Source organism: Primulina tabacum, chromosome 9 (assembly GCF_025594145.1).
Source record: "Primulina tabacum isolate GXHZ01 chromosome 9, ASM2559414v2, whole genome shotgun sequence".
Taxonomy (NCBI): Eukaryota; Viridiplantae; Streptophyta; class Magnoliopsida; order Lamiales; family Gesneriaceae; genus Primulina; species Primulina tabacum.
The window spans coordinates 27,270,973-27,286,437 of record NC_134558.1 but is presented as its reverse complement, the minus strand read 5'-3'; the positions used below and the strand labels follow the sequence as shown (position 1 = coordinate 27,286,437).

Below are 15,465 nucleotides of genomic sequence, written 5' to 3'. Positions count from 1 at the left end.
GAATAAACACTCGAACTTTTTGAAATCTTTTTAAGTATGAATCAGTCTTTTATTTGACTGATCCTGAATTCTTGTTTGTCGATATAAATCAATCAATTAATAATAGTACTGAAATAGACTGAAATATAGATTGAATACTGAGTGTATGATATAGCAAAAACTGAATAGGCAATCAACTAGAACATGCGAATTTTATGGATGTTCGGAGTCATAAAATGCTCCTACATCACCTTTTCTTTCTCAATGATAGGTTTTTCGCTAAAAAAAACTTTGATGTATTACAACACATTGTAATAATATACTTCAATTGGACTTATAAACTGCCAAACTGGAACTCTCAATTTTCAAATTCCTTACAACAAATAATGGATTCGCTCTTAACAAGTAGCCTGAATGCTACTAATTAATACAAAAATAAGAGCGTAAGTATGCGATTTTTAGATTTAGAAAATTCTTGAAGAGAGTATCGCAGCTGATCTACGATCGTCAATAGTGTATTCAGTATGTTCACTAACTTTCTTCAACTGAGTTGATCAGCTATATATAGTCTTCGATCCCAACTGTCATATTAAATGCATTTAATGACAAATATCTGTTGAATCGTCGTTTAGTTCAAGCTGTTGACTTTATCTAACAGTGGTATGAAATATCAGACTGTTCTGCTCTGTTACATCTATTCTGCTTTTGTACGAATTGTTGGTTTGTCGGCTGATATTTCAACTAATGTCGTGGCTAACTTATCAGGAGCCAACTAATCGACGGATCAGTTCAGCTGGACATTTTCAGTTCAAACTGATGTCATTTCAGTTTGGGATACTTTAGTAGATAAAAATTCTTCCAATTCAGTTAACCGAAGTCTTCAGTTCTAAATATCAATTCATTTACTGAACTTTGTGTAATCGGTTTTTAAATTTTCTTTCAGTTACGATTTATCTGATCTATTCGTTCTTCAGTTCTCTTGCGGATATATTGTCAAACTCTGAAACTTATAATATTCTAACAATTTTCCATTTTTTGGTGTTTGACAAAACTTAGATATCTTGGACTAATGAACTGATTAATATGATAGACTGAAATAGAAAGGTTGATTGTAGATAAAATAATGTACAGATTCGTACATAATCAGGAAAGATTTTTCATTGAGTTTGAAAGAGATAAGTACAGATTCATACATACATTTCAAAATGAAAATAATACATATGTCCAATAGACTAAAAACTGACTTAGGACACTTGATCACTTCTTGGACTTCTTCTCAGCTGGTCCTTTGTCAGTTGGTTTGACTGGTTCTCTCCTTCTCTTGCTGCTAGTCCTCACTGCTGTTGTCAGCTGTTCTTCTCCCTTTTTTTCAACACTTTGCTGATTTAGTGAGGAGAAGGACTGCTAAACTGACTTGAGCTATACTTCAGCCAGCTAATCTTGTACCAAGTCAATTTTCTTTGAGAGGCTTTTGTGTGCAAAATCAATCAATCATATTCCTGAGTATTTCCTGGGAGGAAAGTAGAGTAGGGATCGTAGCTATTTCTCTTCTCATTTTCTCAACTGTTTGAAAGAGAGCAGCTACATTCTTCGTCAGTTTCTTCAAGTCTTTCATCATGTGATCTTTTAGGGCAGCTAGACTCAAAGAATGCAGCAACTGAGTAGATTTGAATTGAGAGATACTGGAACCAAGAATTTTCAGTTCAGATAAAATACTATCCAGCATCACATCAGTTGCTAGTGGAAGTCCAGGGGAGAATTCTTCAATTTGAATTGTTCCTTTCCCTTTTTCCTTTGGTGTAAATTCCATTACTGCAAGCTGATTTGGAGCAGCATCTTGGTCTATATCCTCTGCCATTCCGCTACCATATCTTCTTGAACTGATAGACTGCGAGGCTGATCATGATGATCATTTTTAGAAGAGATAATTGAGATCATAATTTACTATTTTGGCCTTGCTCCCCAATAAGGGAATTGAATTTTCCGTTTTCACCATAGGATTGTGAAAATGTCAAAATAGTGGGAGAAATTCATAAAACCAAAAGTTCATATTTCATGTCTTATAAAATATTTAAAGTAGTTAGTGACATTTATTCTGTTTAATTTCAGTATATTTACGATGTTTTCATGAAATCCTCTATCTGTTATACTCGATCAAAACAAGCTAACTAGACCAAATTACCTAGACTGACTATGGAATTAAATTTTTTTTTTAAATTATGATAAAATAACATATGTGCTAAATAAGGAGTCTCCGAAAACAACTACTGCCAATGTTCCTGACGAGGAATTGGCTAGGCTTGAGAAATGGTGGGACCATGATTTGCAGGCTAAGAACTATATGTTGACTTCTATGTCAAACGAGTTGCCAAAGACGGTTTGAGGAAGCTGTAAATGCTGCCAAAATTTACGGTCAGCTGCAAGAGTTGTATAGTGAACAAATACATCCACGAGGCATGCTATTGTCAAGGAGCTCATAACATCACACCTACGAGAAGAGGCCTCGGTGCATGAGCATTTTGTGACAATTATTGGGCCCTTCGAGAATCTAGTGGGCCTGGACATTGCTATTTCAAATAAATTGTCCACGAACATTCTACTGTTGTCACTACCGCGTTGGTTTGATGGGTTTGTGGTGAACTTTAATATGAACACGCTGGATGCCAGCCTTGAAGATTTGGTCAACATGCTTACTGCCGATGAAGCCACCTTCAAAAGAAAAAAACATATTTTCCTAGTAGGTTCCTCATCTGGGATGAAGAAAGGCCCAAAAGAAAAGGGAAACCGCTCCTTCCAAGAAAAACAAACCAAGTGAGAAAAATGCCTCATACATTTCTAAAGGGCCCATAAAGCCCGATAAGGTAGAAGATGTTTGGTTCCACTGAAAGAAGCGTGGTTATTGGAAGCGCAATTGTAAGAAATATCTAGCGTAGAAGAGTTCTGCCAAGGGTATGTTTTATATTGAAGTAAATGTCTCAATTAATTTAATTTCTTGGGTATTAGATATTGGGTGTGAAGCGACTCGTGCTACTAAAATACTACTAGAATTTTTATTTTTTTTTGCAAGCTAATTTCGAAAATGCTCATACACATGCATGCGAAAGAAAACAGTCCACCATGCGTACTAAAAGTTACTCAATCACTGAAAAAAAATACTGCAGTTAAATAAAAATCTAAATAACATCAAAATCCCTAGACTACTGATTTAAAAGAACTCAAACGCAACAATCAAAGCCTGTCGTATCATCAACGTATATAAAAATATAAAACAATGTTCGTCCATGACCCATAAACATGTAGTGCGGAAAAATGCAAGGTCCTCAGGTCATCGTGTGCATCCCCAGCTCCACCTACTCAGTCTTCGGCGCCTTCAGTCTCAAACTCATCATGCTCTCCTACATCATTCACACCTAGTGAGTCTAAAGAATCAACACATCTGAATCATTATAACAAGTACATATACATAACATGCAATAGTGAAAAGTACTGTAATTAAAATAAACTTCATGATCTTGAAAGCATGAGCGTAAACATAACGTAACATAAACATATTCTAAACATATCTCATCATATAATTATATACATGTTCATTTTCCTTATTTGAATTCAAATCATTAGTTGTGACTTGTGTATCAGCTCTAGTCGATGGATCCATCTACGTATAACCATGGTACCCGGCGTCGGGGACATCAGCGACAGTATTACCCATCCACTGAGCATTGTCCTTACATGTTCGTGTTCGTGTTTGTAGTAGTCACAACCAACTCTCATCCTTCAAAACATATCATCATATTGATCACTTTTAGAAATCATGCATGTACGTAATTTCTTCAAAATCAAGCATGCAACGTATATTCGTATTTCCATAAAAAGTCATTTTCTTGATTAAATATGCATTTAAAATATGTCAATTTGTTATCAGGGCGCTGCCAAGACTACTAACTCGACCCTGGTGCAAAATGACAATTTTGCCCCTGGAAACCCTAATTGACCATTTTACCCCTGGATCTCAAAATTCTGATCCGAAGCCAACCAAACTCCTTAAAACACCTCAAAACATATTTATAATCTTTTCTTAGATGTAACCTCGAGCCCGTTCAGTAAATTTTACGATTCGTTTTAAAATTTAGACCTGGGTCCCGATTTTAACCCGAATAAACCCGAAACTTAACCAAACTTTCCCAAATTTTAACCACAAATTAATCACACCCTACCAGCCCCTAAAAAACATAATTCCAGCCATTTTGAACCCCTTAAAACCAGCTGCCCCTTGCTGGAAAATTTCTGCACTTGCATCTAACAAACCCTAATGCACCTAGCCCTCAAAAACTCAATCCTAGCCCAAACTAGACCAGACTAGCCTCAAACCAACCACTCCTAGCCCACCTCTAGACCCTCATGGACCAACCTAACCACTTCCCTCAGCCTCATGTACGCGCACCCCTCAGTTTACCATGAAACACCCAAAATCACCTAAAGCCGAAACTTAATCGCCACTAGCTTCCTCAATCTCCCCATAGCCTGAGACCAGCCGTGTACGAGCTGCTCTAGGCCATGTCTCAGACCCACCAGGGTATAATCCACATCCATGGAGCATCCCTTACACTGCTGTCCTGCCCGAAACATTCGATCGAGCCACAACCTATCCTGAACTCAAAGGCCCGATCGGTCATCTACAAGAGCGTGACCTAGCCTCCAGAACATCACCTAAAACTCCTAAACACTTGATGTAGAACCTCCTTCGAACCCCTGACGGGGCAGAATCCCATCAACCGAGCCAGGATTTGATGTACAACAAGGCAAGAAAATCATATTCATGGAGAAACGCATGTAAAATCAATTTAAAACGTTAGAACCGACATATATCATGCATAATCCATCCAAAACACGTATTATGGTGTGAAAGACGAGAAAATGAAGGTAATTGGCGTGCCTTTGCGTAATAACGCTAGAAAACGCAACTAAAATTGCGTAGAACAGATACCGGAGGGACGGGGAAGAGCTCCTATGAATTCTTTTGAGAAAATCCAAGAAAAAGGCTGCTGGTGGTCACGAGAAGTTGTTGGAGTAGGGGGGTGGGGCAGCCGAAAGGGAGAACGGAGGGTTAGGGTTTTTGGGAGGTAGGGTTTGTTATAATATAGATGTATATTGGGCCTATTAATTAAAATAATAAGGATGTGAAGGAGTTTAGGCCCAATATATATTAAATTAGGCCCAATAAGCCCAAAACCATTCTTGAAAGATATTTCGTTTAGGTACGTTTTTGAAAATATTGCCTGAACCCTCAAAAACTCACCGACTCGCTAAATTTTGCATACTGGTTTAAAATATTATCCGACGAGTAAAAATACCCAACCAATGCCCATTTTTGAAAATCACCTTTAATTACACCATATATTAGTTAATTAAAAATAATTATTTAATAAAATATTTTTCCTTAAATGTCTCCAGTCTCCGTTCCACGTTCGAGCGTGAAATACTACTAAAAAGCCCTAATACATGGAACCTTAGTAAACCATGAAATAAAACACATATTCATGCAATAGTAATGCATTTAATGATTTAAAATAATTAAACGCATATTTTAGTAACACCGAAAATTGCATGCAGTAAGGTTACGTCGTTCGAATTTTCTAGACCTTACATAATGTGGATTTCATCTATGCAATAATTTGCAGGTGATGAAAAGAAGTAGAAATTTAAGGAATGGTGAGATCTTCTTAAGGATGAGCAATGGAGCAAGAGTTGATGCAAATGCCATAGGAGACATTTACTTAGTATTAAAAAATAATTTTATGTTACTTCTAAGAGATGTTTTATATGTTCCCTACTTAATTAAAATATTGTTTCCATTTTTATGTTGATAAAAATGGACTTTCTTGTTTATTTGGTACATGCGTTTGCAATATTTACAAGAATGAATATTTAATTTGAACGAGTGAATTACAAAACGATCTCTATAACTTAAAAATAAAATATATTCCAACTAAAGATATACAAGTAAACATGATATCAAACAACAAACAAAAGAAAAAAAGATAGTCTAAATCAAGCATACTGGTGGCATATTAGGCTAGGACATATTTTCAAAAAAAAAAGATGCACAAAATAGTGAGAGAAGACGTGTTTGACATGTCAAAGGTAAACTCTCTTGAAATGTATGATTCATGTCTGAAAGAATATATTACCAATGCCCCTTTCAACGGGAAAACGAAATGTGCTCATGATCAATTGAATTTGATCTATATATATGTGTGTGTCCCGCTAAGTGTTAACATGAAATATGATCAATCATACTTCATTACCTTTAGTGATGACTTCTCGAGGTATGGGTATATATATTTAATGAAATACAAATTTGAAACTTTTGAAAAATTCAAAGAATTTAGAGTTGAAGTAGAAAAAGAATTATGAAAAAATATTAAAATTTTTTATCTGAACGAGGTGGAGAATATTTAAGTACTGAATTTTAAGACTACCTTAAAGATAATTTGATTCTCTCATAGTAGACCCCATCAACCACACCGCAATTGAATGGTGTATCGAAACATTGTAATCGAACATGGTTGGATCTATTATGTGATTCACTGAATAATCGCCATCTCTTCGGGGATTTGAGCTTGAATCTAAGGCAATATTTTGAACAAAGTACATACAAAGACAGTGAATAAAACTCCATATGAGATATGATGGAAAAACTCCCAAATATTCTTTCTTAAGAATATGAGATGTCATGCTTATGTGAAGCAGGCAGTAGGAGACAAATTGGGTACTAGAGCCAATTTGTGCTACTTTGTGGGATATCCAAAGATTTCTGCTGGATATTATTTTAATGATCCCAAAGAAACAAAAAATTTGTTTCAAGGAATGCCATATTCTTGAAGAAGTAATTTCTATTAAATAGAAAAGGCGGAAACGGAACTCGAAGAGATTCGGGAATCACCCACTTATGAAATAGTAGAACCCACACTTCAACGGCCAGCTGAAGAAACACAAGCTCCTAGAAAATCCGAAAGGGTCTCAAGGCCACATAAGACGATGAGCCTACATCTTGAACAAGGACAATAAGAGCACATTCATGGATGTGATCCAAGAAACTTCAAAGAAGCCTTATCAGATGTCGATTTTTCCAAATGGCTTGAAGCCATGAAGTCCAGGATGTACCCCATGTTTATGAACCAAGTATGGTCCCTAGTAGAACCTCCCGAGAGAATTGTTCTCATAGGATGCGAATGAATTTACAAAATTCAACTTGTGGTGGATGAGAAGGTAATGACCATCAAAGAAAGATTGGTAGCAAAAGAGTATACTCAAAGGCAAGATATTAACTATCATGAAACCTTTTCTCCAGTCGCAATGCTCAAGTTCATTAGGATATTGCTAGTCATAGCAGCATTCTAGCCATAACAGTCCCCGTCTACTGCGACAACACCAGTGTCGTTGCTCAAGCAAAGGAACTGAGGTTTAATCGACGATCGAAACATATACCGAAGAAGTTCCACGTAATCCTCGGGATGATGGGAAGAGGAGACATATCAATGGAGAGAGTCACCTCTGTAGATAACATTGCTGATCCGCTGACGAAGCCCTTACCAAGTCCATTGTCTGAGAAGCATCATGAAGCAACGAGTCTGAAATCTATGGGTAGTTGGCTATAGGACAAGTAAGAGATTGTTAGAGTAGGTGCACAGCGAGACAACTTGTGTCTTGTGTTTTATCGACTCTTATGTAAAAACAATCTTTATTTAATAATATTTTATGATTTTATCTAATTATGACAATTACTTTATTTATAAACCAATGCAAACTGCATATATAAAGTCATTGAATACAATAGGTACCATGAGGTCAGCCTCATAACGAAAGATCATGAAACTCATTAGGAAGTGTGATATATATTATAAACAATTTCTTAGTCGAATCAACCTCTTAAAATAAGGATAAATGTCGTTTGAGTTTGAGACTAGCTTCTATGATGTAAACGTCATATTTCATTGGTAAGGACATGATTATTTCTGTTCTTACAATTGAGTGATCATTTGATAATGTATTGAAAAACCCTCCATCAGACTGTCTAAGTGGTTATCACTTACCGAGTGAAATAGTCAATGGTTATGATTGCACACAATTATTCCTTTGACCCAGGACAACATTGAGGCTCTATGTTCTATCATGCACTTTGATTCGTTTATTGATTCCATTGAGGGTCAACATGTAGCGAGATTCGGTGTAGTTTCAAAATATATAGGAGTCAATGCATTATAGTCAGGGATTCATCGTTTTCCTACATGTGAAGATATCATATTGATCTGATGAAATAATAATGCAAGAAATCTCTTGCCAGAGGAAGACACGTGCTTTAGAGAAATGTGTTTTCCTAGCTGCACATACGATGTCACTATTATTACTCAAAGATACGTCACATCGTTATCGAATTCATTTACAACTCTCGATATACTAATGGTTGCATATTCGATCAGGATATATGATTTCAAGGGACCATACACTAGTAGAATTTCCTTGATTTACTTCGCATATTCAATGAATTAATAGGTAGATAATTGCCGAAGTAGACGCACGTGAAGTAATAGGGTACCATTTTACTTCACATTATCACCGAAGTCGTATCCAAGAAATTAGCGAAGTCGTTGGCCGGTTCAATGAGGGAAAATAGGTCCGGAATTAGACCGATGCCGAAGTAATAGCTTATATATAACTACATAGTTTACATTGAATGACGAAGTAAATGTGTTGTATAACTTCACATGTTTTGTATTTTTGTGAAGTAATAGAGGATGTGGGAATAAATTAGCGACGGACTGAGAAACTGTCGCTAATTCCAGTCCATCGCTATTAGCGACGGACTTGTAATTAGATCGTCACTAGGTTGCTACGGTCTTGTAATTAGACAGTCGCTACTTAGCGACGGTAGATAACAAGACCGTCGCTAAGTAATTACGATGAAATTAATTAAAATCGTCGCTAGTTTTATTTTATTTTAGCGACGGTAGATAACAAGACCGTCGCTAAGTAGTTACGACGAAATTAATTAAAATCGTCGCTAGTTTTATTTTATTGTTTTAAAAAAAAATTTATTTTATAATTTAATAAAAATGTTTAGTTTGTAAATATTTTTAAATAATTCCCTTCAATCGTCTAAATATCACATTTTTTAATTTATAAATAATCTATAAAATTATTTAACTTTGTGATAAAATAAGCGAAAAAAATAAAATTCATAATCATAAATTAAAAATAGAAGTTAAAATTTTACCGTAAAGCGTAACTAAAATCGCGCGAAAGAGAAAAATGAACCGAAGATGTGAAGTGTTGGGGAGGGAAATGGTAGAAGAGCCGTCATTTTATAGTCAATTTGCGACGGTTTATGATAAAACTATTGCTGTTAGCGAGTAAAATTTGTCGCTAGTAGCGACGGTTAATAAAACCGTCGCCGATTTAGTTAGCAACGGTTTTAATGTAATAGCGACGGTTTTCAACAAACAGTCGCTAATTTACGAAAGCTTTTTAAAACTGTGGTTCTTAGCGACGGTTATTAAAACTGTCGCCGATTTATTAGCGACGGGTTTAAATAGCGACGGTTTTTAAAAACCGTCGCCGATATATTTAAAACCGTCGCCAATTTGTTTAAAACCGACCGTCACTAATCATCGCAAATCGATTTTTTTAAAAACCGTCATAGAGATCTTTTGTTACTTTACAATTTATTTTTAATGACGAAGTAGTAAATTTAAAAAACTTCATTTGTTTGTATTATAGTAAAGTAATTAATAGAAAACGACTTTACAATTATTGAGTTGTGATGAAGTAAATTCTTTTTTTAACTTCGACACAATTTTAATATGAAGATTTATTTTGTATTTTATTACTTCATCATTTAATTTAGTGTTGAAGTAAATAATTATATTTTATTGCTACACAATTTTAATTTAACGAAGTAATTCTTGATCACTATCACACTAATTTAATAAAGTAGTGAAGTAAAAACATAATTTTCATTTTATCAAAATAATTTAATTAATATACAATAATACCACTATGTACATACACACACATATATAACTTAAAATACATTCATTTGATTCATAAATTATCAATCTAAACTACTCTGTCGAAGTAAAATGTTACAGAAAATTAGAAGTGAAGCCCGTGTTTTTTAAATTGTGAAGTAAAAAATAAATTTTTACTTCGCCGATGTTATTACCGAAGTTGATTGGTATATACTACTTCATTATTAACAATCGCCGAAGTAACTAGTGGCTTTATACCGAAGTTGATTGGTATATACTACTTCATTATTAACAATTCGCCGATGTTATTACCGAAGTTGATTGATACTATACGCTTTATTACAGGCAAAATCAATGATACATAGGAAATTATGGGTGATGCTATTAGAAGCTCTTACCATGATCTAATGGGTGCGATTAGATTTGAATTCTGACATTCTTGATCAAGGAGTTGATGAAAAGAATGAAGATAATTAGGATAAGCCCAGATAAGAATAAATGTTATTCTGAATCACAATGTAATTGTGAACCCAATTTTAGTTCTAGCTCTGAACCATTGAGGGTCATACAAGTACTGAATTGTTTGTTCCCATTGAGATAGTCAAGTTCAAGGAGTTGAAATTGACTACTGTAGTTTGATAAAGATCAAACAGATTTCTTATAAAGGATTTTTTAAGTTGACTTCACGTAATGGAAAATATGGAAGCTAGCTTAACAGATAATTAAGTGAGAAGAGTAAAACCGCCTATTTTAGTGAAAAAGTTCACAAAGCTGGCAGCTACAAAAAATAGATTAGTGGAAAATTTTGTCTTTCTTAATATTCATTTTTTATTATATGAACGAGATTTGTACCCTCGACATATCGGAGTTGTCTGCTCGTCAAGTACATAATGATTTATTTAGTAAAATTTAACTCACTAATTAAATAATAATATTAGTAGTAATAACTACTATGTACAAAATTCTCGTGCAATATTCTAAAAGAGAATACTACGTAAGAATTTTAAATAATGAAATTACAATGTCCAGATTCAAGTTGAATTCCTGATTTGATTAAAAATCAAAATTTATATATATTTCAGTGAAAAGGTTATATGAAATAACATAACTTTTGTACAAAATTTTTTCCACAAAATTTTTTCTCTCCCTCACAATTTTCGGCCAACCCATATTTTGGAGAACAAAATTTCGGCCACCCTTCCACCGACATCGCCGCAACACTACAGGACTTCTGAAATTCCGGCCATTAAATTCCAATGCAAACTTCGTTTTGATCTTTAGTGCGATCTATAGGACGAACAAAGTTCCTGATCATGGATTTGATTTGGCGATGCAAGAAGGAGGAAGATTCATTCATAGAGATTTACAAAAAAAGGCTATATCCACTTAAAATCCGGAATAGTTGGAACCGACGTTATATACGCAAAGGTAAATCATATCTAAAAACTCTAAAAATATTTTAAATCATACAATGCCCAATGAATGCTTTGAACGTCAAAACAAAAATATTTTAAATGCTAATGTTGATGCATCGTTTTGCAGTGGTGGTGAAGCGTCGACGAACGAGATATTGGCCGGCTAGGGTTTTCTCGAAAGGGATCGAGAGACTTGATGATGATGAAATGAAAGAGAGGAGAATAAAATTTTAATATATAATGTTAATGTTAAAAACTATTTGGTTCACGATTTTTACTTCAAAACTATGAGATTAAAAAAGTTTGGTAATATATTACTTCATTAAATATAGTTTACGAAGTAAAACATCACTTAAAATTTCAAGTGAAGTCCCATTTTTTAACATGCGAAGTCTAAAACAGTATCTTACTTCGCCAGTTCTATAACCGAAGTCGATTACTATCTATTACTTCATAATTGAAAATTGCCGAAGTGAAAAGTAGTTAAATATATTATCAAAATTCTACTATTAATCAACTACAACTTTAAAAATCATAAAAAAATATAAGAAAATAAAATACATATTTTTTGCATCAATGAAAAATAACGTAATGTAGATTGGTAGCGAAATTATGTTTTTGTTGGGGTATTATAGCTGATAGTAACAATTTAACCTAAATATTTTAAATCGCACATCAGTCCAAGCGTTAGGATTCGATCTCTCAACATAATAAACACAATTATTATATCCTTGCAATTTTGATTCAAATATACCTTAAATGTATCAATTCATAATTTTTTTTTCTTCATATACCAAATTAATAATTGATCTATATGTAAATAAATAAATAAAAAAGTGAGGGAAAAGACTAAGAAAAAGGAAGGACAATAAGGGAATCCCACGTATAATTCGAACGACAACAAACGTGGATAAGGGATAAGATTGCAAAAGGACAGTAGCCAATGAAAACGTAGCGATGTCCAAATGTTTACCACAAATTTTTATGCAAAAGATATAACACCTCCCGACTATATAGTTTTCCTGTCACATTAATAAAAATAAAATTTTTTGAGCAAAAAATGGCCTCGACAATGGCTGTCCAGCTGAAGACCCCCTATGGCTCGAGGGGATTACTAGCTCCTCCCAAGGGTGTTCCGGGATCTGCCTTCAGAGCTTTACCTTCTACCAAGAGATCCTTCGCCGTAAAGGCCATCCAGGCCGAAAAGGTTCGGGTTCTCGAATTCGAGTCTTTTTAGAGGATTCATATGTTACTACGACATTTTATTTTCGATGGAAAATAACTTCAGATTTGAAATATACCTCCAATTAACATTTCACTACAACAAAAATATCTTTCGCAACATGCAAATCGGCTTTCCGCAGCGAGCATTGCACGCAATGTTGAAAATATCATATTTCTTGTAACGTGTACTTTGGATTGACTGGAATGAGTTATTCATATCGTTGGTGAATATGTTGCATGCCTCTTAATGGAAACTTTGGCTGAATTTTCGTTTCTAATTATGTAGTCGGTTTTAATTTTTCTACTATTAATATTCATTGATTGGTTTTTGGTTCTTAAAGTTGCGGTTTTGTTATTTTGAGAGATATATTTATGTTTACAAGATATTTTGTAGAATTATATTATAAAAAAATTAATAATTATATTAAACTATATCGATAATATAACCTTCAATTTTTTTAATATTCTAGAATTGATAATTGCATGATCGCAATTGAAATTTGTTCATAATTTACAAAACTTCATCCATAATTTGCTCTCGAGTTTCTCATGATCCTTTACCATAAGAAACGCACGTGATTACTGTTATTAATGAACTAAGGCATCGTTTGATTCGTGCAATAAGATAAGTAAATGATATATAATAAGAGTGATTATAAAATAAAAAAGTAAGGATAAATAACACATTATGATGAATTATATGATTTTTGACATGATTTTAACATGTTTGATTATTTTTGTTAATTATATTATGATTACTAAAATGCCCTCATCATATATTAATTAGTAATATATTCTTAAAATGATTGAATACATAAATAAAATTTCTATAATTAATTTATTTAAAAAATTATTAATAAAATTAAAATACTATTTTAATTATTAAATTTTCATTAATTTTAATTTCTGAAAACAACTAAAAAAATCGATCAATATTATAAAAAATAATTAAAATTTGATAATAACATAAATATTCATTTATTGTGATAATTAAAATAGTAATACAAATTTGAATATTAAATAATGGTTAATAACAATTATAATATTATGGCTAAAAATAATTTAATAATAATTAAAATATGATCAATAATAATTAAATTATTTATAATATTAGTCAAATTAAAAATATGTTTAAATATTATTAAATTTGTTGAATTTATAATTATTTTAAACTTTAGGATATTAAAGAAAAATTTAAATTAATCAAACATCATCCTTTCTCTCCATATGATTATATAACCACCAACAAGAGGATAATAATGCATACAGTTCGGGCCGGGTGCGTGCTTAACGGACCTATCAAAATCTTAATCATGCACACCAAACACATGATAAGTAAATGATTACAAATCAATCACCCCTTATTGTGCACACCAAATAATGCCCAAGAGGATGATACTAATGAGTATGTATTAGTCCTCGTTAAAATTCGTTAAGTCGATAGATTTTTACCAAATATTTAGGAGAAAAAATCGAAATTTTCAAAAGAACACTTATTACCCATAGGTTCATAAAAATGACTCCTATGAATTTCATATTGATTCACTTTGATTAATCCACTTGCAGCCGACATACCAAGTGATCCAACCCATCAACGGCGACCCATTTATCGGAAGCCTGGAGACCCCGATCACGTCGAGCCCATTGATAGCCTGGTACCTGTCCAACCTCCCTGGCTACCGGACAGCCGTAAGCCCGCTTCTCCGCGGGATCGAAGTTGGCCTGGCCCACGGATATCTCTTGGTCGGCCCATTCGCGGTCACGGGCCCGCTGCGCAACACGCCCTACCATGGTGCAGCAGGCTCGCTCGCAGCAGGTGGCCTAGTGATCATCCTCAGCATTTGCCTGACAATGTATGGGATTGCTTCATTCAAAGAAGGTGAGCCCTCAATTGCACCAACTTTGACTCTAACTGGGAGAAAGAAGGAGGCTGACAAGTTGCAGACTGCGGAGGGATGGGCTCAGTTTAGTGGTGGATTCTTCTTTGGTGGGATTTCTGGTGTCCTTTGGGCTTATTTTCTACTCTATGTTCTTGATCTTCCTTACTTTGTGAAGTGAAAAAATTATCTTGGATTGGACTATGTTGTATACTAGAGGATTCAGCATCAAGATCACTTTGGTTCGATGTCATATGTTGTTAATTGTCCATCATATGTTTGTGTTATGTGATTGTGGTGAATGACTCAAGAAATGTTTTGTTTATATTTTTGGTGTCTGAATGGAAAAGTAGTTGGAAATATATGTGTAGGAGTGAGGTTTGGGAAATATAATCATGTATTGCATTTGGTTGCGGTTTTATCAGATCCACGCATACATATAGAACTCGATCCTCGTGTGTATGCCTTTAATGGGCCGAGGCTCGGTCGGATCTTCCCGCAGATCCATGCCTAAGTCCCTGCGATGGGCAGAGACCTTAGGGGCACGGACCCTGGCACGACATGAGTTCATGTGTTGCATGGATAGATAAACGGTTTGGTTTGGTTTGGTTTGGTTTGGTTTTTGTGTTTGAGACTTGAGTGACTAATTTGGGTTAAATCAGAAATTTTCTACTATAAATTAATCCTTTTATTTGAGGTCTAAATGGTTTATGGATTTGTTAATGACATATTATTGATTGATCCGAGTCTTAAATGTTTTTTTTTTTTTTCAGAATTTGAATGTTTTCTTTTTATAGAAGTTGAAATATGTTTTAAAAAAACTATATATTGAAAATATATTTGGTTAGAATTGAGAGATTGATTAGGAGGTGAATAAACAAGCTCACTAAAATCTCAAAATTAATTTGGTTGGATTAACAATGTTGAAGTGTAATTTTCATC

The 15,465-nt window shown here is 34.0% G+C and overlaps 2 protein-coding genes across 2 annotated transcripts in view; one reads left to right on the top strand and one right to left on the bottom strand.

The window, feature by feature from the left end:
- LOC142555072 (uncharacterized) overlaps nucleotides 1–15,465 on the bottom strand; it is a 42,917-nt gene that overhangs the window by 16,676 nt on the left and 10,776 nt on the right. The window lies entirely within an intron of this gene.
- On the top strand, nucleotides 12,410–14,885 carry LOC142555068 (photosystem I reaction center subunit XI, chloroplastic-like). Its single transcript, XM_075665723.1, has 2 exons — nucleotides 12,410–12,629; nucleotides 14,213–14,885. Exons 1-2 carry the CDS (start codon nucleotides 12,483–12,485, stop codon nucleotides 14,702–14,704), a joined length of 639 nt encoding a protein of 212 aa, XP_075521838.1. The 5' UTR covers nucleotides 12,410–12,482; the 3' UTR covers nucleotides 14,705–14,885.